This window comes from Gymnodraco acuticeps, unplaced genomic scaffold (genome assembly GCF_902827175.1).
Source record: "Gymnodraco acuticeps unplaced genomic scaffold, fGymAcu1.1, whole genome shotgun sequence".
Taxonomy (NCBI): domain Eukaryota; kingdom Metazoa; phylum Chordata; class Actinopteri; order Perciformes; family Bathydraconidae; genus Gymnodraco; species Gymnodraco acuticeps.
In genome coordinates this window covers 1,134,420-1,156,595 of record NW_022991375.1, presented here as the reverse complement: position 1 = coordinate 1,156,595, position 22,176 = coordinate 1,134,420, and the positions used below count along the sequence as shown (strand labels likewise).

The window sequence follows — 22,176 nt, the reverse complement described above, 5'->3', positions numbered from 1 at the left end:
ACCTTCATATTAACCAGAGTGCAATCAGCATCCAAATAATACTTTTTATGCAGCAAGCAATCATTTATAAAAAACTATAATTTCAGTGTGAAGCCGACGTGAAATAAAAATGTGACGTGCATGCATTCGCAGATATAATTTGTTTTATTTAATAAATAAAGTACAAATTACATTTGTGAACCAAAAGTCAGACGGTCAGCAGACCGTGAGGTATTCATTAAGTAGCCTACAGTGTTTTATTTAAATTTCTCTCACTAACAAACAGTATGTACTTCCAAAATGTTATTCCCTGAAATTCCAGCATAATGCAAGCAAACCTAGCCTATAATCCGCCATCGAAAAAAAGGTTATTGTAGGTAGTTGAAAGACATAGGTAGTCAATCGTGTCGTGTGATTTAGCTTCCATAACATCTTTTAATTTAGCATTTTAGCATATTCAAGAGGTTTCTGAGGTCTATTCACCACCTACTTCAAAATGCAACTGTAATACGGCTCCAATGTTAGATTCAAATTCAGGGTCATCAGTCATAGTTCTAAGCAGTAAGGGAGAAACAACAATAAAATTAATACATTTTTACAAACTACGCTCAGGTGACTCTGAGATGGACAACAAATATAGCTAAGAACCGGAACACGCAGCTAAACATCCATACACAAACGAGCACATGGACCAGGCCAACAAATACACGTTAACGAGGTATTAATTAAAATCAAAATAATAAAAGAACAAATACAAAACGAGTGGGCACCGTTAAAATTGTGCAATATAAAGGTAGTCGCATCAAACTAAAGCCCAACATGCTTTTTTTACAGGACAATTAAGCCTAATAGCTTCTGTTATATAGAACAATAAGATAATTAAGTTTAAAAACAAGGTCCAGCAGAGTTAAGAGCTTCCACGCACAAAGCTCGCCAACAGCCAAATGTCTAAAGGTTCAGTCAATCCCTTTCGGTGCGCCCTCTTTATTAAACTTCTTCATCTTCATCCTGCGGTTCTGGAACCAGATTTTAACCTGTCTCTCGGTGAGGTTTAACTGCCTCGCCACCTCATACCTACGGTCCCTGGTCAGGTAGGCGTTAAAGAGGAATTCTTTCTCCAGCTCCAGGATCTGGTACTTGGTGTACGGACAGCGTTTTTTTCTCGTGGCACTCGCGTGGAGCCAGTTGGCCACAGGGTTATCTGGAAAAAGTGAGGGGAGGGGGGGGGGGGCGACATTTGTGTGAGGGCCCGGTGCTGAGTAACCCAATTCGAAAACAAACATCACTCATAATTGGACTCAGAAAAAGAAAAAAACTCTAAAATGAGAAGAAAATGGCTACACATGTCCGACCGCAGCTACACCAAATAAAACTATTTCTCTCCACACACGGCCACTTTAAAAGCTGCGAAAGGTTATCTTATAGCAATGGGAGCTGGGCCATTAACAGTCCCCATAAGGAAATGGCACGTTCAGAATGGCATCTGTTCAGACGCGCACCCCCATCACGCACCCAATCCTCACAGCTAAATGTGGTATTAGTAGACTATAAACATTGGGGACTCTGCAGCGACTTACTTGGATCCAGGCCTGGTTTCTCTTCAGCTTCTCCGCTCGTGTCCCCTGCGTGGACGGACAGTGCGTCCTTTTCCCCCGGTGATGCCGTCGCTACGGTTCCGTTGGCGTAATCAGATAGCAGCAGCGCCGTGTGAGAGCCGGGCAGCGCGCCGTCAGCTCGCGCCCCTAGACCCTCCGGTTTGATTCCGTAGTGATGGGTCGTCGGTAATCCGGCCATGGGCAGGGAACCGGACATAGGCTCCAGCAGCCATGACTGATAGCGGCTATCTGTATCTGCACCGACCGGGCCTTGATGATGCCCGTAGTGGTGATGGTACATAGAGGAAACACTGCCCGGGAACTGAGCCGGGACATGGCTCCATGATGGCCCGAATACCGGAGGTTTGGACGGGAAAGTGCAGGTCCCGAGCTCGCTGTGGTCGCTGATGGAGGCGGGATGCCTGGAGTGCTGGAGCCCAGGACCGGAGGGGTATCTCGGCACAGAGAGCTCCTCGCTCTCGGGCAGAATGAGGGAATCGACGTAGTAACTAGTTAGTGTTCCGGATGTCGACATGGCAGAGAAATTACATGTACGCAGTCATACAACAGATACATGCAAAAAGTAAAACGCGCACACACACACACCACACACACATTCACACGCAGTAAAGCCAGCCTCACAAAATAACAATGTGGAGAAATCAAGTAGCAACTTGGCCCCACAGAGAACTACAGTGGGCTAGTAATGGGGAGACAAGCTGCCACGCCATTGGGTAGCAGTCACACGTGATCATAAAGGCTGAACAATAAAGGATAAATCAATCCCTTTGGTCATTAAATACTCACCCGCTCTCCTATAACAACCTCTAGTTTTAAAGCTAAGAATTATGAATTCATAAGTTGGATCTGTTTTCTGTAAAACAGAAAATAAAAAAGATGTGATGAGTAAAATAAATGCTACAGTATCCTAACCTGCTTCTGCTGTTAAAACCCCTTCTTGGTTGCACAAAAAGATACAGGCCTGATTTTACGAGGTACTTTATAGGACACGTAGCACCCTATTGCTGCTCACCTAAACACGTTTCAACCACTATATTAAAGAAACTAAGCAGCTCAATGCTGAAAGAGCGCCTATATCTCAAATAACTTTATAAAGTGCATTATTCATTTTATTCGGCTGTATCAGATGCAGACATCTTCCAATGGCCTTGTTCTGCATTTTGCATTTAACACATTTTTTACGGACAAAACTGCCAAACACCAACAAGTTATGCAGGTCATCTAAAATAAGTCTAAAATACTTATTTTCCCTCTCACATTTACTTAAACAATGTAGTTGTTTTGGGGCCTATACTAATTTACACTTTAGACGCATATATGCATATGATGTATTTTTTAACAATAACCACATTTTGTGATTTAGACAGGATATTTCCACATCACTGTAAATGTGCATGGTTATCAACAAGTAATGATTCACATTACAGCATATGTAGTTTTACGAAGATATTGCAGCACTACATTTCCAATAGTAAAAAGAAAACAAACACGAGATTACAACTTTAAAAATGAATGAGAATTTATTTGGGAAAATGTGATGAAAATTGAGCAGGAATAGTTCAGTTACAAATGTGTCTTGTTAGTTGCAGGTATTAGTTTGGCAGTAATTACGATGTTAAACTATACCTATATACCAAATAAAACAGTTACTGGATATTAAATAATTGCATTTTATATAATGTAAAGCAATATTTGGGTTAGGGTTCAATATAAAATATAGATCATATATTGAAGCAAGTTGTGAAAATAATAAAATTCAAATGTATAAAGATATTAAAAATAGATAAACAAAGATGAACAAAATATGCAGTATTTGTGTTATTGATCCACTGAGTTGATTCACGATGGCCGAATATTTATGAAATAAGTTCCTAGTACTATTACTGGCGGTTCCCGGTTCCTCCCTGCTTAACCCTCCGTTAAACCCGTTTATTATTTACACTGCCGTTATCACTTGTATGGGCCTATATTTCGCCATCATCACCACCATCAACAAATTAACTGATGCCAGCAGCCAGTGCCTCGGTGTAACATTACACTTAAATAGAGCTACAAATAAGTGTGGTGCTTGTGGTTTTCTCCTTTTAAAATCAAATGGTGCGAGCAGTGGTGGTGAACACCAGCACATTTAAAATGCATGTTGTAAATATTGAGCTTGTAAAATTTAACAGACAAATTCAATTACTGTTATTAAACAATTAGCAAATTGCGCACTAGAGGCGTTAACATAAAAAACAAATCTAGCTTTATATTTGTTGGAGTTCTTAATAGTTTAGCTGATAATAAATGGATTACAGATTGAAATAATATAAAATTAACAATATACTGAGATTGTTTTTATTTTAGAGAAAATGCATTCTTAACTTCATTTTAATGTGGATATTCCCAAAACGTTTTAACTGTGTGCGTATTATTATCCACATTATCCTAAACCTTTCCCCACATCGCAGATCACGTATACAGAGCAAAACCTTGAGTTCTCGCATATTACGCTGCATTTTTATTTATTTATTACCATCAAATAAACGGAGAGCTGAGCCAACACCCCACAAGGCCACAGGCAATTCTCTTGCAGGAATTGTTTCCACTCTGTTCTTACTATTTAAAAGACGAAAAAATACGCACAAGCTGTCCATAATGTGCATACTGGTTGCAAGCTATCACCTCTGTGTTACTTGCACTTTATTTGGCAAACAGACATCAAACACCCCGATGGGGGGGGGAGGAGCGGCTGTGTGCCTATTTGTGCACTAAAACTTAGAATAGACAAACACCTTCAGAGGAGGAAAATACGCCAATGGCTCCCAGGCTGTAAACCTAAATCAGGGTGTTTTTTCACCCAGTTTACCACAGGGGCTATTCACTTCTTTTGCCTCTGGAGATAACAGCCTGTCTGGCGGATCTAAATATCGCCATAAAGCCCTTCCCCTCCTTTTGTCTGAGATACTATTGCGCAGCGGAAGCATCCGGTCTCACTGCCCACGGAGGTCGCTGTTGCCCCATTCACCTTCCCCTTCCCCTCCACTGCAGTGGTCGTAACCGAGGCCTTGTCTGGCGTGTCTGCGTCACTACTACTCACGGAAAACACTCACGGCTTTACCCTTAATCCCAAATCCACGACGCACACTGCAGTTCAGCTTTGATCACATTTTAAATCCAGCACACATGGCCACGTAGGCTTATTTTAACGACGAAACCCAAGTAAAGAAGTATAAGGAAAACATTACAGGAGACAGGTTAAGAACATACACAACAGCCATCACCACTCCCCGGTTTATAAACTAGTGGGGTTTAGAACATGATTCCAAAATACTTTTCCACAATTTTCATCAAACCCGATCATCTGTATGTCCCTGATTTGCTTTCCTTTTGGTTTCGAAGAGTGGAACTGGGGCAATTAAGACAGTTTCATGTTGCAGAGTTAGAAATGGACCCCAACAACATGAAACTACCTAAACCACTCGACAGTCGATCCGGGCCTCAAGTGAAACACAATCAGCCAATTCATAATGCACCGTGTTCGTCGGTCCCGTCATCAAGTGTCCAAAACATCGTCTGCATTAAGAAAGTACATCTGTTTGTAAACACTATCGTGAAGCCGGTGCAACAAGGCTAAACATGAACACATTCGCAATGATAAATGGACTTACCCGATCCTCGAAACGTTAATCCCAGTATTCCAAAATTAAAGCAGCAGGTTATGTTTTATCCATATATGAGTAGGCTACAGTTCAGATTTCTAGCTGAGAGCCAGGCCTCCTCTCCGTCTGAAAGGCTCTCCCACGACTGAAGCAGCTCTTAGAGGAGAGGGAGAAACCTCATATACCAGCCAGTCATAAAACTCTACAATAGCCGGCTGAGCATGCAGCTAGACGGCTTATAGCCTAATATCTTAATTATTTCCGATGGCCATTACATTAGCATCTACATTTTTCAGCTGGTTCACACAGTGTGTCCCCATTGATGGAGGCCAAGTTATTTGGGGTTTTGCATTTCAAACAGGATGTTTTTTCTGCTCTGTAGACTTTGCCTTTAGACATATAAATACAAAAATACAGGCAGCTACTTCTATGCGAGCTGATAATTTATTAAGCATTACACAAAAAACACAATATGTACACAGAAATATACAATAGAAACATTCCTATTTCACTTTGCACACCTTTTTCGTGTAAACGTCCTCATCGTGATTAAAGATCCGACTCATACATTTAGCTCGTATATAGAATAGGCCTATACCATGGTGGACTACATCTAATGATCACATGGTGAATTATTCTTCTTCCCTTGTGGTACGTGTTATATTCCAGAGTGATTGAATAACTACAAAATAAATGTATAGGAAAATGTAATATCATGCAATTCAAATTAAAATAAAACAAATTAATATTTGTTTGAATACATTTACGATTATTTGCCAGCAGTTTGGGGAAAAGTGGAAAATTTAAGCCACCTTCCAGTGCACAATGTTTTTAAATTGCGTTAATTTAACTCCACTGACGACACTATCCAACCATACGACAGAAGGGACAGAAACAGGTAGATGATACAAAAACACAATATCAGAAAGCAATCAAATAAAACTCTACATTCAATTTTTCCCCATTTTCTTATTCTCAATATAGCGCACAGAGGACGATGCATCGACTTTAAGCGTGTCTGGAAATAAAAAAAGTAGTACCCCACAGTGAAATTAGTCTTAGGTGGACAGAGAAGTGAGGAAGGGTGTGGGGGTGCTGGAGGAGGGAGGGTGTCATTGATTTCACCAAACATCTTCTATTTCAATTTGATCACCTTGTTCATCATGAAAATCCATAGTTGGATGTGAGCTCCCGGATCCTGTTTTCCCGCGTCATTTTCTTCAGTTTCATCCTGCGGTTCTGGAACCAGATTTTAACCTGTCTGTCCGTCAGGTGGACGCCTTTACTGATCTCTAGGCGGCGCTCTCGGGTCAGGTACATGTTGAAGAGGAACTCCTTCTCCAGCTCCAGAGTCTGATGCTTGGTGTATGGACAGCGTTTCTTCCGGCCACTTTTTGCTGTCAGCCAGTTGGCCGTGCTATGCATTTTTGCGGCTCCTAAAGAAAATGGCAGATACATTACGCACTGCAACATGGGGGACTGTGTGTGTGTGTGTGTGTGTGTGTGTGTGTGTGTGTGTGTGTGTGTGTGTGTGTGTGTGTGTGCGCGTGCGTGCGTGCGTGCGTGTGTGTGTGTGTGTGTGTGTGTGTGTGTGTGTGTGTGTGTGTGTGTGAAACGATATAGAGCCTGCGTGTGTGACACCTGCATATAATAGGTAATATGCTAATCGTTTTATAAATTGCTTTGTATACCAATAAAGCTATTGTGTGAATCTGTGTTTGTGTTTATGGTTGTGTTATACACACACACACACACACACACACACACACACACACACACACACACACACACACACACAATAGCGTAACATTTGTGTGTCCTTTATGTGTGTGTTTGTATATAGGTGTAGTTTATGCGTAAAGTATGGTTGCTTTGTTAGATTCATCATACTGCAAATGTTTGAAAATCGTTCATTTAAAAAGAGTGTTTTGTGACATAGAAAGTGAAGTAATAAAAAGGCATTTTGGCACAGACAATATAAAATGGCCTACATGAATATAACGACTGACTAGCCTGCATTTTACGCAGTACTCAAACGAAATACTGGTTGAGTCTATAGTAAATTGTAATTGATATAAATGTAAAACCTATATGTTATGCATGTATGTATTGAGACAAATTATCATAAAATCGTTAATACCTCTGTTGGACTTTTTAATCAAAACAAACTTAGCTTAGCCCTTTAACTTGCTTTTTCAATTTTACGCATAATCTTTCTGGGCTTATTCATACACACTTATACATCATCTACTGATACCACTACAACTTAGAGAACAAAGACTTGGTGACTATAAATACATGCAGAGTTACCATGACCGTGAGTTGATGTATCACTGCAAGTCTAACCAGTGAAATAGAACTTCACAGGTGCCTTTAAAAAAAAGCCTCTCTCTACCTGCGCTGCATGCAAACAAAGCAACAGAGCAGGGCCACACCTATGATGAACTGTGATTACCTTTGGTGGTCTTTGATGCTCTCTCTTTGTCATGCTCTTCTGTCTCGTCGGCTGAGGAGGCTTCTGCATCCGAGGACTCGCGTGCCTCGTCGCTTCCCGGTGCCGTGTGAGGCTGCAGGTCTGCTTTTCCCGAGGACACGGGCTCCTCGGTCTTCCTCCCCTCCTGCGCCGTGGCTGGAGCAGAAGTCGAGGTTGGTGGCGTGTTGAAGCGAGTGGGAGCAATGGGGTGTAGGCCAAAATGAGAATGGGAAGGGTTCGGCTGGGGGCCGTTAGTGTTGTAAAGTTTATGAGAATGTGCGTGCGTCTGAGACAAGCGGAAGTAGCCTGGCACAGGCACTGAGCCCCCGCCGCCGCCATCGGTAACTGTACAAGAACTCGAACCTAGGCCAGCTGTTGTTAACCTCGAATAAGTGAGATCTTCCGCGGTGGAGGCTTTAGGACACTTTGGCTGCTCATACAGGCAGTATGTGCTCTCCTCCTTAATATTCTGCGGGAATGAGCAGGGCGCGACCTGGGGACCCACCGGGTGCTCTTGGTCCATTCGACATGACCTCTGCGCGTCCATCCACATCTCCATGCTGGGCATGTACGGGCCAGAGGCGGAAACCATGTTTGGAGGACCCACTTCGCTTCGCTTACCCATACCTGGGAAGTATCCATAGTTGTGTAGTCCGTAAGGCACTTCGGTAGCAGTGCTGTGAGGCACGCACACCGTGCTCCCATAGTGACCTCCGGCGCTTTCATTGCGGCCACTGATCAGAGAATCCACTAAAAACGCATTTCCTGACGGGCTGTCCGAACATGACATTATTGTGGTGTATTTTGGCGAAGGAAGAAGATAGCCCTTTCTGGCTGACATTTCTTGTGCAAAACATGCTGGATATGATTAGAGGCACCCCCCTTTCTGCCGTGCAGAATGTAAAACCAATGGAAATGCTGGAAGATGGGCAGTCCCTCCCACTCAGAGGCTACGTAGCTGCCGGAGCGATATCTATCTTGGAGCTGAGGCAGAGAAAGGAGGCAGCAGAGCAATCAGTGTTTTCCCTCAACTCGTCTTAATGCACCACCATTACCGAGGGCGAGGTCCAACATGATGCAAAGTTTAACAACTGCATAGCTGTAAAGGGGGAAAAAACATGCATTTCTATACATTCTTTAAACAAGTTTTGAAATCCCATCAAAAAATCACTGAAGCTGATTGCTCCTGTCCTATATTCAAATCAAAATGTACCACACAGCTCAAATAGGTGCAACGCAGTATCAGCCTTTCAGATTTAATTTACCTCAAGTAGGAGTCGTGGAACACAACATTATAATAATATTACCATCTCCTTTTGTTAAAGACGCTCTAAAAAAAATACTTCCTTACATGAGGTAGATATGGCCCTCAGATTGCAAATCAAGTATGGCACTGCAGAAGCCACAAACGACAACAAAGCAATGGGACTTAAAGGTAATAAAATGTTTTAACTGTAGGTAGAATTCGCCTTTAGCTAAATGACTTGGCAAAAAGCTGTTTTATATGGTGCATCCTCTGGCCTTAGGACATCCTGGTCTTCCGCACTAAAAGCAAAGGTGTTAACACTAATGTAGTCTGAAGAAAAGAAGAGTAATATCAGACATTCTTTGTTCTTCTCTTTAGATTTTCGTTTATGTTTTGTTACACAGAAGAGGACTCTGAATGATTCAATATCAAATGTACATCCTTGAACTGCCTTGTTGTAATCCATCAACAAAAAATCCCCTTTATATCAAACATAACCCTTTTTGATTTAAAATGTTGGACTTATATTAATGTATGTGTAATTCATTAAGATGAGGAACGCTATGCCCGTGCGTAAACAACGGCAAACAAAATCTTTGTCATCAAGAACTAAAATAATTTGACGAAAAAAAGGTTTACAAAACAGATAGTTTCCTAAATGGAGTTTCTTCACATTGTAAACATCTATTTATTAAAATATCATTAAAAACCTATACACAGTAACGTTTTTTATTAGATCTCGTTATTGGTTTTCTCTCTGGTTGAATATTCGTTATTTAATGTCTCAAAATAAAACAAAGAGGTGTTTTTTTATAAAACTATTTGTTAACAAAATGCGCATTAATAATGGTTGTATTTATGTGTATTTTCAGTAATTTAGGATATGGAAATTAGTTTATCTGTACCCAAAGTCATAACGCATGGGACAGAAAAGGTAAAACAATCACTTTCGTTCAAAGGCTGTCGGCACAAAGATGATTATAAGAAATGCGAATAAATACTGCGGCAGCCTACAACATGTTCAATTAAAAACAAATCTAAAATGAGCACAGTATAAGTATTTGACTTGTTAAAACTATCAACGTATTGATCGCGGTGTTGTGGGGAACAGGCACAATGTGCGAAAGGAATGCAGACATACAAGTCATCCTGTCGGTCCAATTTGGGCCAATAAGAGCCACAATAAAACTCTCCTTCCATCTAGTGTCCTTGGCCATGTGCACTCTATTCTCTCTCCAGGTTGAAGTTAATCTCGGCCAGCTTTGCCATTACCAGGCCCAGGTGGCCGCTAACCCCCTGGGTTCGTATCCAGCCTGTTGTACTGAAATGAGAAAGATTGAGGGGAAATTCATAAATTGAGCCCATTTAGGTTTTCAAACGCTCCGTCAATGACAGCTCACTGATGTACACTGGCTTAGGTTTTTAGCGCGTCGATGGTGGACATTTGTCAATGGCTCCTGCTCAAATCTCACTACTTCAAATTATTTAAATTACTATAACATGATTGAAGGTTATTTATGTGTATACGAAAAAGTAATACAATGCTTTATTTTAAAGCAGAGTGATATGCTGTAGAAATATATAAAGTAATTAGTATGTTCAGTGGGGAGCTTTAACAAGAAAGGCCGTGCGCCAAACGTTTGTGCCTGTATAGCAAAATCCCCCAGAAACATTTTTTAAAACCAATACAATGTTAACCTACTACAAACTAACTAACATAACTAGGTTTAAAGCATGTTTTCTCGTCCCTGCAGTGGCCTGTTGCTTGTAGGACATATGAGCCACTAAGGAAACTAAATACATCCATTAATTATGTGTGCCCATGTTACATTGTGTTGGCCTGCATTCACTTCATGGTGTTGTACTGCCTATCGATATCTTCGTGTTACAGTTATTAATTGTAGCTATTAAATCTTCATTTTCACAGCTGCCCGGCTATTATATCCTCAACACAGTTTACTCTGACCACTGGCTTTGATCCGGCCCATATAATAGTGGCCGGAGAGGCCGTTTGAGTCGTATCATGTTCGTCCCGAGTGCAGTTATGAACAATAATGCGGCGTTTTATTACATCCAGCGGAAGCATTTATTTTTCACGAGAGACAAAGGAGAACGAGACTAGGTCCGCACGCATCAAGGTTCAGAATAGCCACTCGCACTGACACCGAATAGCCTCAGCTCTGTATCAATGACAGGAAGGAAAATGAGACGCGATTGCTGCCTTATCATAATCAAATCTTCTCTGTTAAAAGCACTTTTCATATACTTGGCACGTAGAGGGAATAATGTGATTTGGGAGGACGCTAAATGTTGTTAGCGGAACCTTTGAAGAGGAAGGAGCAATACAAGAGAGATGCTCTGATTATAGATGAGCTGCATATAGCTTGAGAAGAATTTCAACAATGTATTCATTTGTTTTGTAGCCAGCACCATGCTTACTGCTGTGCCGTTAACGTACCAACTGTATCCATTGTTTTGTTTTTTAAATTAATAATTAAGGCAGTCCTCTCCCCAAATCCAAAACATTTGTGGTTAGACTGTTAGTTGGAGACCTCTCCAGGTACATGCCGGCCATGCTATACTTCAACCATTAAAAAGCTCAAGCTCAGCTAAATGAATAGCACATGCAGCAGAAGGCATGGCACATGTGTTGCCTTATTAGGGCCCCCAGGAAGACTTTCTCCACGGCACGGCCCAGTGAGCACCAGAGAAATGTGGAAACTAAATACAAACGGCTCCTAACTTAAACTAACTTCGTATGCAAGAATATTTTTCTAAGGGATGAACATATAAAAACGTTTCCCTAATGGAGCAAACTGTTTAAGCTATAGACTGGGTGACAAATACGTTTACCTGCTTGCATTCGAGGTGAGTTTGGAGACGAAAAGATCCACGGCCATGACATTGGTCCCAATAGCGCCGCCCGGTGGTGGAGGTGAGTCTAATCCCAAGAGCAGCACCTAACTGACTGGTGGATAAAGCACACGAGGGGGAAAAGCCTCCCAACTGAAGTCGATGTAGCGAGCAAGCAGAAGCTTTTCCTATCCGTCCTCTCACTGTCGTTGCTCTCGCCTCCTTGGTTACACAGTTAATAACCTTGGGTCTCAGACGGTTTATTGCACTGCACTCCAATTGTACAAATGCCCCAGACTCTCAGACGGGTTTTATGGCAGCGTTGCTGCGGCAACGGGGAGGATGCCCCGTAATTAGGGACGGAATTCCAGCGCGCAGTAAAGGATGCGCGAGGCAAGGCCGGACTATGGCAGAGAGAGGCAACCATAAACTTCAGCCTCTCTCCCCGCGTTTATGGCCCTTTTGACTGTCATATATGAACGCCAATGCGCTGCGGCTAGCGCCCATAAACACAGTGATAACAACAGCAAATATGGCGACCCTCGCCAAAGGAGACTGCTGTTGGAACAGTGTTTCCAAAGCCAATCAGCGAAATGACAGTTTGCACACACACACACACACACACACACACACACACACACACACACACACACACACACACACACACACACACACACACACCACACACACAACACACACACACACACACACACACACATACACACACACACACACACACACACACACACACACACTAGAGCAAGAGTGTGGAGCTAATAAAACAACACGATGTACTGAATGTTTGGCAACATAAATGTTCTTGTGATAAATAATAATGGATATATAAGATATCAACATTGCTTAAATAGCAAAGATGTATTTTAGGTAGAATGCAAACGTTGTAAATATCTTATACATTTCAAAAAGGTCCGAGATATGGTTCAAAATAGTTGAAAAACAACAGCACAACAATGTGAAAACACATGAAAGTCCTTGCTTTTTAAACTATTTACTTTTACGTGATCGATACTATAATTAACTAGTTAGTAACTAGCCTATCATTAAATATTTAGAGTAATTTAATAGCATTTTTCAATACTTAACTTCATTAATAAATGTGTTACTTACTTACTAAAATAATTTACATTGTGTGTGTTCCTGGTTGAACGGTTCATATTTTGTATGTGAGCACAGATTTGCTCCATTTCACTTATTTTGAATCGTTTGCAACATATAAAGTCACTTGACTTTAATATGTTGCAAGCGAGAGGTCATTCTGTTCACATATGCGTAATTGTACTCACCAAATGTTCATATTTTTTTGGACACGCTAGGGGGACAAACAGAACAAATACAACGCACATTTCTTTTTTTCAATGATCTTTTCATTTTGTTTTTTATTTGGAAATATAGTATAATACACAATAGTTTGGGCATATCAAGCAATTGATTCAATGCGATGACCCTGACCAGCCTTGCCCTTATAGCACACTTAAAAATGTAGCATTTCTTTTTTTTACATTTGACTGCAAGTAGCCTACCAAAGGATCACGAGTCGTGGAAAAACATTTTGTTATGCGTATCAATATAAGACTGAAGAGGCCCGCTGCATACCTGTGTGAATATGTTGGGCGTGACCTCAGTGCAACTCCACAAGGATCCAGCTGGCAAGCTTATCTCTCTGGTTTTGGCCTGCAACATCAATTCTTGATTGATAGTCTCCAAAAATCAAAAAGGACAACATGGATGTGGGTGTTGAAAGGTACGCAAAATATATACTCATAGCCCTAACTCTGCAGTCTACAGCAGAGACGAAAAAAGCTCCTTTTGAAGTCAGCCCAGACTCGACACGGAATCACAATAGCCTGCTTGTAATAAGGGACTTTCACTTAATTAGCCGTGGCAATAAAGGACATAGTAATCGAGTGGCCACACAATAAATAAGCACACAAAACAATAACACATTACATTCTCATCCATTCGGACTCATTATTTGGTCACACCAATATAGATTCAGTTATCAAAGTCACATAGTCGCCAACATCCTCAATCCCACTTTTCTGATTTTAAAAACAGAAAGAAAGTTTAACAAATCTTTTGATTACAAAATACACTGAGTCAGTCAATTAGTGACTGCATTTCCGCCCGCGTGAAAGGAAAATAAACAAGGCGTCTGTGAGTCACAATAATATTAACATGAGCCCTCGCAAGCACAGTCTTGGCGAGGACAACAATCCTTTTCTACATTTTCCTCCAAACAGTCTTCAGAGCGAAATCAAAGTCCACCGATTGACTTAATTCATGCTCAGTTTTTAGGTCATTCAGATCGCAGGATAATGTTGTCCTCGAACTTGAAATTAACCACTGAGCAATGTTGCTGCTGTCGCGGCCATTGTGGGACACAATGTTCACTGAGTCACAGCCGGAGTCAGGCGCTCTGGTAACGCATGGCAGTCCCACGGCAGAGGGCTGTGGACGCTGTGACGGTGTTGTGTTGATCCCTAAAGCAGAGGATTAGACGTATAATATTGTAATCTATCTCTGTTCAGTTTCTTCTCCTTCATACGACGGTTCTGAAACCAAATCTTCACTTGTCTGTCGGTGAGGTTGAGCATGCGCGACAGTTGCAGCCGTTTCTCCTTGTTAATGTACACACTGAAAAAGAATTCTCTCTCAAGTTCTCTGATCTGATATTTGGAATAAGGGCATCTTTTCTTGCGGGTCCTCTGTCCACCTGGAAGGCACAAAAAGAAAGGTGTACCGGTCAAAAAAAATAAACATTTCATATTAGCCACAATGTTACAAACATATTGTTAAACCCTGGATGTTGCAAGATTACGCATGAACGGATTTCCATACATAAAGCATTAAAAAGCATATTTCCCCATTCAAGTGTAATTTATTGTTATATTATATTACACTGTAAAGACTACCAAACCATTAATATTGGTTTGTTATACTATACACTTGGGCTTTGACCTTTCCAACCAAATGAAAACAACAAGCTCACCTTCAAATGCAACGCGTTTTATTAGCTAGTTTATACCAAGATATTAGTTTTATAGAAAATAGAAAGGGGAAAATGTACATATTGGAACACACTCTATGATGGCTTTCACACAAAAGCTAATGTATGCTTAACTTTATACCAGGCACAGCCCTCATTACATGCAAGTGCTCTTTTAACGCTTACAAACCGTGAAACAAGCACGTTAATAATACACGGAATTAACGCAGGTATGTGTAACAATTCACATTCATAACTAAGTGCGTTTTGTAAACGTCAAGAGGTGTTATAGAAAAATCACCAAACGTATGTCTTTCACGGCCAATTTTAATTCCAAACACGTGATCCTGCAGTTTATAACAAAGTTTTGTTGGGGGGTGGGGGGTCTACAGGCCCTCTATAAACCTTATATGCTTATAAAACAGCATATAAAAATGTTAACAGCAGCGCGCAAGATTGCAAACTTTCTCTCATAACCAAGGCGCTGACTTTAATACGTACTGCTGCTGGATTTCTCCTCATTGTTGCCGGAAGATAACTCCGGGCTGCTCGTCTCCTCCCGGGTCTCCTTCGTCTCGGTGTCCCGGCACGACGGTGCGTCCTCCGGGGCAGAGCTCGGCTGCTTGGTCGCTTGTTTATCTCCTGTGTAGCCATTTGTGGAGGAGCTCTCCGACGCATTCCCGTACGTGGTTTCATAAAACTGATCGAAGACTTGTGGCAGCACGCCATTTCTGCCCACGTTCCCATAGAAATTGGTGGCAGCGGATCCGGCACCCGTATGGTGGTGGTGGTGGTGGTGGTGGTACGCCGCGGCAGAGGCTGCGGGACTGTTTTTACCAAACATGTCCCCTACGACGGCTGTCTGAGCCGAAATACAGTCCCGGTGCACCATGTCTTCCGCGGTGGGGTAGCCATGGGGCAAGTTCCCCCGGTGTGGCCATTTACCGGACGCTTCAATGGCTGCATAGTCCCTGAACGTCACCTCTCTGACGGGCTGGACCTGCGGCAGGTTAGAGGAGTAGGAGTATGTCATGGGGCGGGTGGACGGGTTTTGGGATAAAAACGAGGGAAGACCGGAGAAATCAGCCCCCGCCGACACGTAATAAGTGCAGCTGGGCAAATACATGTTCGATCCGACGGGGACTCTTTCGTCAAAATCCATCATCGTAGTTCACCCTCTGCTATAACTCTATGTTGGGCTTTGATTCCTCTATAGCCGCCCTGAACATGGCTCTGAAGCACCGTGCCTCCTGCCTCTTTGAAGCAGGTTCGCTAAGCAGACATTTGGAGACGTAGGCTGACGTGGAGAGCCATCTCCATCCTCTCTACGGAGGAGGAGGTCACGTGACCACGCGGCAGAAATTGACAGATTTTCAGGCTGTGTATAAGTGTGTGCGTGCCTGCGTGTGAGCGTGCACGTGAAGGAAAAATAAAGAGTGTGTGTATAGTGTGAGAGACGTGACTGCTGTGTGTCCTAATGCTTGACATTGACTTAAAAATGAATTCCTTAATATGCTAGGTCAGAATTAAAGAAAACTAAAATTGAATGATGTTTTTTAAAACACAACAGAGGTATTTAAAATCAAAGCAAATTTAAATACCCCAGATTTATTGTGCATTTCTAGATTTGTTGTGTTTTCCACACCTGAAAAAAAAAATGTGTGCGTAATTTAAGCGTTTTAGCTCTGCTAGAATATAAATGATGAACAGGAGAGAAAAACAAAAAGTATTATGCACGATAAAGTGTCGCATTCCCAGTTGACACTGACATTAACTAAACCAGCATTAAAGTGCTTTGATAACATGGACCTGGACTGAGGAAGGAGACAACCATCTTATCTTAAAGTCTGCTTTTAGAAACCTCTTAGTCATCATCATTTGGTGGTTTTACAACATAGCATTTGGCCTAGTGGGCATTTGGTTATCAGGGTCATGTTCAAAGTAGCGGCTAATGTTTCAACTGGCGACAGCCTTGGGTTAGTAGCAATATAACAAAGAACAAACTGAAATTCTGACAAAAATAAATACACGATATCGTCTTAAAATGTTTAGTGAACAGAACACGAATAAAGGGTTCAAATGTAATATGAACCTAGACAATGGAATTGTTAAACACGTATTTTGAATTGTAACGTTCAGATTTACAACTACATTTTAGTATTGTAACTTTGTTGTGTACTTGTGATAAACAACAGAAGGATCCAACCTATACCTCTCAAAAAAGACTGGCGGTTCACTGAGAAAAATGTTCAAGAATTGATAGTCCGTCTCCTTGATCCAATAAAACAGTCTGCTTGAATAACCAAATGTTACAACTCCTTCAGAATACTACATTTATTTATTTATTTTAAAAATTATCCTCGTTTAATGCTCTGTTTTGCCTCATATAAACATGTAGGCTAATGGTTGCAAAAGTCGCAACGCTCGACCGGCTGCACTTTTACGCACGGCCATTTCTTTATGTTTTAGTGCAATATTTATTCAAATGATCGTTGTTTAGCAAGAAGACATATTCCAGAAATGTAGACGACATTTTAATGGTTTTATGAATAATAATTTTCATCAAAGCCCTATTTGTTTCTATGTATTCCCATAAAACATCTGAACACACATTTGCGTAAATCCAAGTCGCATACATTTTTTTCTAAATGGATCATGTTGCGCAGATTTACGAACTAGCAGAATTGTCTTCGGTATTTAGTTAAAAAACTGCATGGTGAATAACCAAAGTGTATGGAGCCTATACATTTACATACAGGAATTGCATGTTGGAATATATGTTCCACTGAAGATGAAGCAATAGGGATAACAAATACCCACAATATTAATTAAATTAATTAAATGATGTCTACAATTTAATTTGGTAAACATGTCACCGAGCACATTGCCTGGCTCTTTGCTATATGGCCACCGTGGAGTTTGATTTGAAGAGGCTGCAACCTGACTCTAATGTGCTGTGAATGAGAGACCTTAGCTCGGATTAACCGCCGCGGCTGGCCTGGCCCCCACAGTCCAATGAGTACATGAGAAACCAAGAGGGTTCTAATTGCAATTGTGAAACACAACCTTCAAATATCACACACTCTAAGACGGTGCAATCACCAACTATCGCCCTATGTGTACGAACACAGACAAAACAAAAGAGGCAGTCTGCTGGTCACAGTCCTGCTTGCAGGCCATTTTATGTGGATAAACTGCAGGGGCACAAACAACTCGAGCGTCTTTGCGACCACACGCTCCGCCTCTCAGTCAATCCAGACAAATTCTATGACTTGTCCTGAAGCTTTTAAGCTGTAATTGAGCACAGGATGCCCAGGAAAACCAAAGGCAGCTCTGCACAGACCTGCGTTTTTATAGCTGCTATAGTATTCTGGTGCACTTTTTTTTCTCCCTGGCCAGACAGACACCACAAAACAGGCCAAGCGTGTTAGGAAGTCGCCACCTACACGGACTCAAAGTCAGCAGCTGAGGATTTCCACCCACATAAAAATATATCATGTCTAGAGTAATAAGGTAAGATTTATTTTTACAATATATATGCCCATTTCTAACCATTGAATACAACAACAAAAAATGTGTTCTTAGAATAGACACATATTAAAAACCAAATGCTAATGTAATGTTAAATGTGTTTTTTATTAAAGATAAATGTTATGCTAATCCTCTGACCATGCTCCCTGTGCTGTTTTTGGACATTCAAACTGCTGTCTGGCTCTGCGTAAAAGCTCTCAAAGCCAAAGCTTTGTCTGTACGGTCGAATTCAAGTTCGGGGGAGGGAGAGGGTCCTTTTCAGAGAGCAAAGGGCCCTCTGTGCCCCGGATGGAGTTCCTTTAATTGCTTCTGCATTTACGTAGGCTTAAGGTTACAAGATTAGTCGATAGTGTGAGCCTGTAACTCTAAGCTGAGCAAAAGTCTAATGAACGTTACCACGTACTAATGGTGCATAGTGAAATACGTAGGCCCTTAATGTACTTCATTTCGTAGGTTTGAACTTAACTGGAAAAAGATCACTAAATAGTTAATCATGGCGTCTTGTAGTTTTCGGGAGAATCGTTTACATTAAAACCCCTCATGTTGAAATGTAAGTTGACTTTTTGCGCTTTTACGCACAGGCACTACTTCGTTTATTTCAGATTTTGGTCAGATTTTGGAAACATAAAAATATTAACATTAATGAAATTACTTTTGACTATAACATGAATGTCATACCGGGATACAGATAGTGTTTCTACTTAGGGATACTGCGTTAAAGGTAATTTAGTCAAAAATAAGAGCTTAATTCCTTCTAACTTTCTTACTATGTTGTTGTACCTTGGTGCAGATACAAATACTATCATAAAGAAATAAAGAGGCACTTGCTCGTAACTTAAACAACACGCTCAAATCCAATTAATTAATCAGCTTTGACTTTTACTAAAGTAGAAAGTAGAAGTGAAGTGATTTGGTTTCAAAGAGAAGCGACATCCACAGGCCAATCCGTGTGCCATAAAACCTTGTCAGACAACAAGTAAACAATCAAGTGTGGGGAGGATCTGCAAGTACATTGCCACGTCAGGTAGGCCTGTGAGCTGTAAAGCAGACTAAATGGGCGCTTTCAGTGTCTTGCAAAGAAACCTCCTGTAGTTTTAAACCTTTATTGAAATAAAAGCCAAAAGCTTTAGTAGAGGCTGTTTTTGTTTTCATTTTATGGTAGAAAAAAGGCCACCACACCTGCAACTCAAAGCTTCTATTCACCATGTTATTTATCTGAAAATGAAAAAAAATAAACATCCTAGTTTGCTGAGTGGGGAGGCCGAAAAGATACACAGGAAGTCGTATACAACGGGTACTAACTGACCTTTTGATGCACATACTCTAAAACATGCTTTTAAATACCAAACATTACAATGCAACTGCAAACATGGAGGTACAATGCACTGCGTACACGGAGCAGTGGTCGTACAACCAAAACACAACTGGACGAAGCTATTGTTATCTACATCATTTTCAGCCAAAACATCCAATAACTGTTTATAATTCAATTGCTTGCGTTTTGCATGCGTATATTTACACAATACTATTTGTAAGTATTTTTGAACTTGAATGATCTTGGCTCAGCTGTTAAGTTGCTGGCTACATTGATACGAGTCTGCAGATGCGGGGGGATTATAAAACCATAAGACTGAAACATGAAACAAGAGCTCACACTTAATTGCGTAAATGAACGAGCAGGAATATATAGGCCAATATATCAGTACGTTTGAACCTGATTCACCAAACAACTGTTGATTTATCCACAGGTGACAAATATGCGGGATAGCAATGGCGACGACAGAGGCGGACCACACAGAGGCCATGAAGGGAAACTGAGCAACTCCACGGTCAACGGGAGAGGATCTGACTTACCGGTTGATGATGACGGTACTCACGATGATGGGCTTGCCTGAAGAGGGAATCCTCGTTACAAGGCGTCAGCAGGAGCAGGCCTGCATAGGCCTGCATGGCAAAAAGGACATAAACTGGATTTCAGTGGGAGATTATATGACATTTGACAAAGAAAAAGTACAAAGGTAAAGAAAGAGACGGAAATGTAAGTGTAATGGAAGGGTTTCAATTTAATTGGAAAAAAGGAACCCAAAATGTACAAACTGGCTATTGCGTCAAGCAATCCTCGTGTTTGTTGCGGATTTTCTATTGATTGGTTGAACAAAAATCACATTCAGAGTTTTAGAAATGTAATGTCTAATTCCACTCCTCCATTTTGTGCGCATGCTAAAAAAACACTTTACTAATCTGAATAAAGACAAAAAGATGGCGAATAGGCGAATTTGTATTATTTTCCTTGGATTATTTCATTTTGAAATAATTGTTTAAACGGTCTAAAGGCTAAGACATAAATATATATATTCAGCATCTGCAGTTGACTAACTATTTGATCTCCCGCGATATAAAATAAAAATATTTAACAGCTGGTAAACTGGCATTTGGGAGAAACCATCATAAGTCAAAGAAACCCTTCGCTTGTAGGCTTTGTATCTAAGTATGATTTTTCTGATATTTTTGCTATATGACATTACATTTTTTAATATCCCGAAACAGGTTGTTTTTCAGAATTTTCCGAACGGTTACGCAGAAAATTGTCTGCGTCAAATAGATCATTTAGATTAAACATAATATGACTCTTAAACAGGATTATTCGATTAAATGGACGAATTTAAGTAACACATCACTACTGAACTACATTTGTAACGTTTACATTCTTATTAAATAATGCACAGTAGAATATTATTTAGCCACGTGTTTCGCATCGTTTATTACCCAACCTCAATTCATCTTGCTGAATGAACTGGATATTAGAAATACTTTATTCATCACAAATTGGGAAATTGTTTATTGTAACTTCATTCTAAGATCTTAACTGAAGATGGCGATCATTTATATGGGTGGCCACAATGTTTCTACTATCTCTTTAAAATAAAACCAGATAGATTCAATAGTTGAATAATTATTTTAAGTTAGAAAAACAACCAAACATGAGAAATTAATGACCGTAGCCCCTATCCACTTCGATTGCAGCATTGTCTAAGCATGATACGGATTTAAAGGATTTCATTTAGAGATGTCTAAAACGTTTTCCTAGACACATATATGTCTACCATGTCGTCTTTTGTAAATAGTATTCGAAAAATAAACAAATATTCAATATAAACATGTTTTCTGCAACTCAACCGGACTCATATCTTCTAGAAATGTATGTTTGTTCTCGGATGTAAATAAACGTACGATACATTTGATCTTGAAGGGATATAATTATTCTGTATAAGCAAACACAACCCACCCAAGGCAAACAGACCCATTGCCTCCTGTTATCCATGACGCAGACACACACACAGACTGTGTATCTTTCCTTTAAAAACATAGGCTACCCCCCTTCACAAATGAATACAGTAAATTATGTGCAATTTCTATTTCAAACCACATGAGATCAAGACAGAGAAACCTCGTCTGTGGAGGAAAAAGGCGCCGACTGAGGCTTTCGCATAATCTCGGTCAAGTGCTTCTATTTGACCGCTGTCACGGTCTCGGATAAATGTATGTCTGCTCTGGTCTTTGTGGTGTATTACGAGATTATCCTCCAAACTCGTGCTTTCAAGCTTGACCAGAGCCATATTGTTGAGTGAGTGAAGGTTGCAGGCCCAACCACAATTACGCACAGAGACAGCGAAGGTCAATGTAAAGAGCAAAGCCCAGTGATGGCCCTGTCTGTGTTCAACCACGTCTGACAGGCAGGAGAAGGCCACACAGGCCTGCTTATTGAACATGTGGTCCATCATATATGTGATCAATTTGATTCATTCATTACTTTGAAAACACCACACGGT

The 22,176-nt window shown here is 40.8% G+C and overlaps 3 protein-coding genes and 1 long non-coding RNA gene across 4 annotated transcripts; 1 reads left to right on the top strand and 3 right to left on the bottom strand.

The window, feature by feature from the left end:
* Positions 1-124: 124 nt before the first annotated feature.
* hoxa9a (homeobox A9a) lies at positions 125-4,978 on the bottom strand. The gene is made up of 2 exons (XM_034241175.1): positions 1,557-4,978; positions 125-1,180 (listed from the first exon to the last, which is right to left on the bottom strand). The coding sequence occupies exons 1-2, from the start codon at positions 2,107-2,109 to the stop codon at positions 936-938; spliced, it is 798 nt and encodes a 265-aa protein (XP_034097066.1). The 5' UTR covers positions 2,110-4,978; the 3' UTR covers positions 125-935.
* Positions 4,979-5,648: 670 nt separating this feature from the next.
* LOC117563034 (homeobox protein Hox-A10) lies at positions 5,649-12,048 on the bottom strand. The gene is made up of 2 exons (XM_034241170.1): positions 7,692-12,048; positions 5,649-6,672 (listed from the first exon to the last, which is right to left on the bottom strand). The coding sequence occupies exons 1-2, from the start codon at positions 8,548-8,550 to the stop codon at positions 6,398-6,400; spliced, it is 1,134 nt and encodes a 377-aa protein (XP_034097061.1). The 5' UTR covers positions 8,551-12,048; the 3' UTR covers positions 5,649-6,397.
* A 1,123-nt stretch (positions 12,049-13,171) lies between these two features.
* Positions 13,172-16,119, bottom strand: hoxa11a (homeobox A11a). Its single transcript, XM_034240738.1, has 2 exons — positions 15,317-16,119; positions 13,172-14,542 (listed from the first exon to the last, which is right to left on the bottom strand). Exons 1-2 carry the CDS (start codon positions 15,978-15,980, stop codon positions 14,310-14,312), a joined length of 897 nt encoding a protein of 298 aa, XP_034096629.1. The 5' UTR covers positions 15,981-16,119; the 3' UTR covers positions 13,172-14,309.
* Positions 16,120-18,038: 1,919 nt separating this feature from the next.
* Positions 18,039-21,595, top strand: LOC117563010. Its single transcript, XR_004571648.1, has 2 exons — positions 18,039-18,328; positions 20,095-21,595. It is a non-coding gene; the product is annotated as an uncharacterized LOC117563010 (long non-coding RNA).
* Positions 21,596-22,176: the final 581 nt, after the last annotated feature.

Bases quoted from the DNA above. Each gene is read 5' to 3' on its own strand.
- hoxa9a (XM_034241175.1), bottom strand. From the start codon at position 2,109: ATGTCGACATCCGGAACACTAACTAGTTACTACGTCGATTCCCTCATT. The intron at 1,181-1,556 runs GTAAGTCGCTGC...CACTTTTTCCAG, and splicing joins GAAACCAGGCCTGGATCCAA to ATAACCCTGTGGCCAACTGG.
- LOC117563034 (XM_034241170.1), bottom strand. From the start codon at position 8,550: ATGTCAGCCAGAAAGGGCTATCTTCTTCCTTCGCCAAAATACACCACA. The intron at 6,673-7,691 runs GTAATCACAGTT...CATTTTCTTTAG, and splicing joins AGCATCAAAGACCACCAAAG to GAGCCGCAAAAATGCATAGC.
- hoxa11a (XM_034240738.1), bottom strand. From the start codon at position 15,980: ATGATGGATTTTGACGAAAGAGTCCCCGTCGGATCGAACATGTATTTG. The intron at 14,543-15,316 runs GTACGTATTAAA...TGTGCCTTCCAG, and splicing joins TGAGGAGAAATCCAGCAGCA to GTGGACAGAGGACCCGCAAG.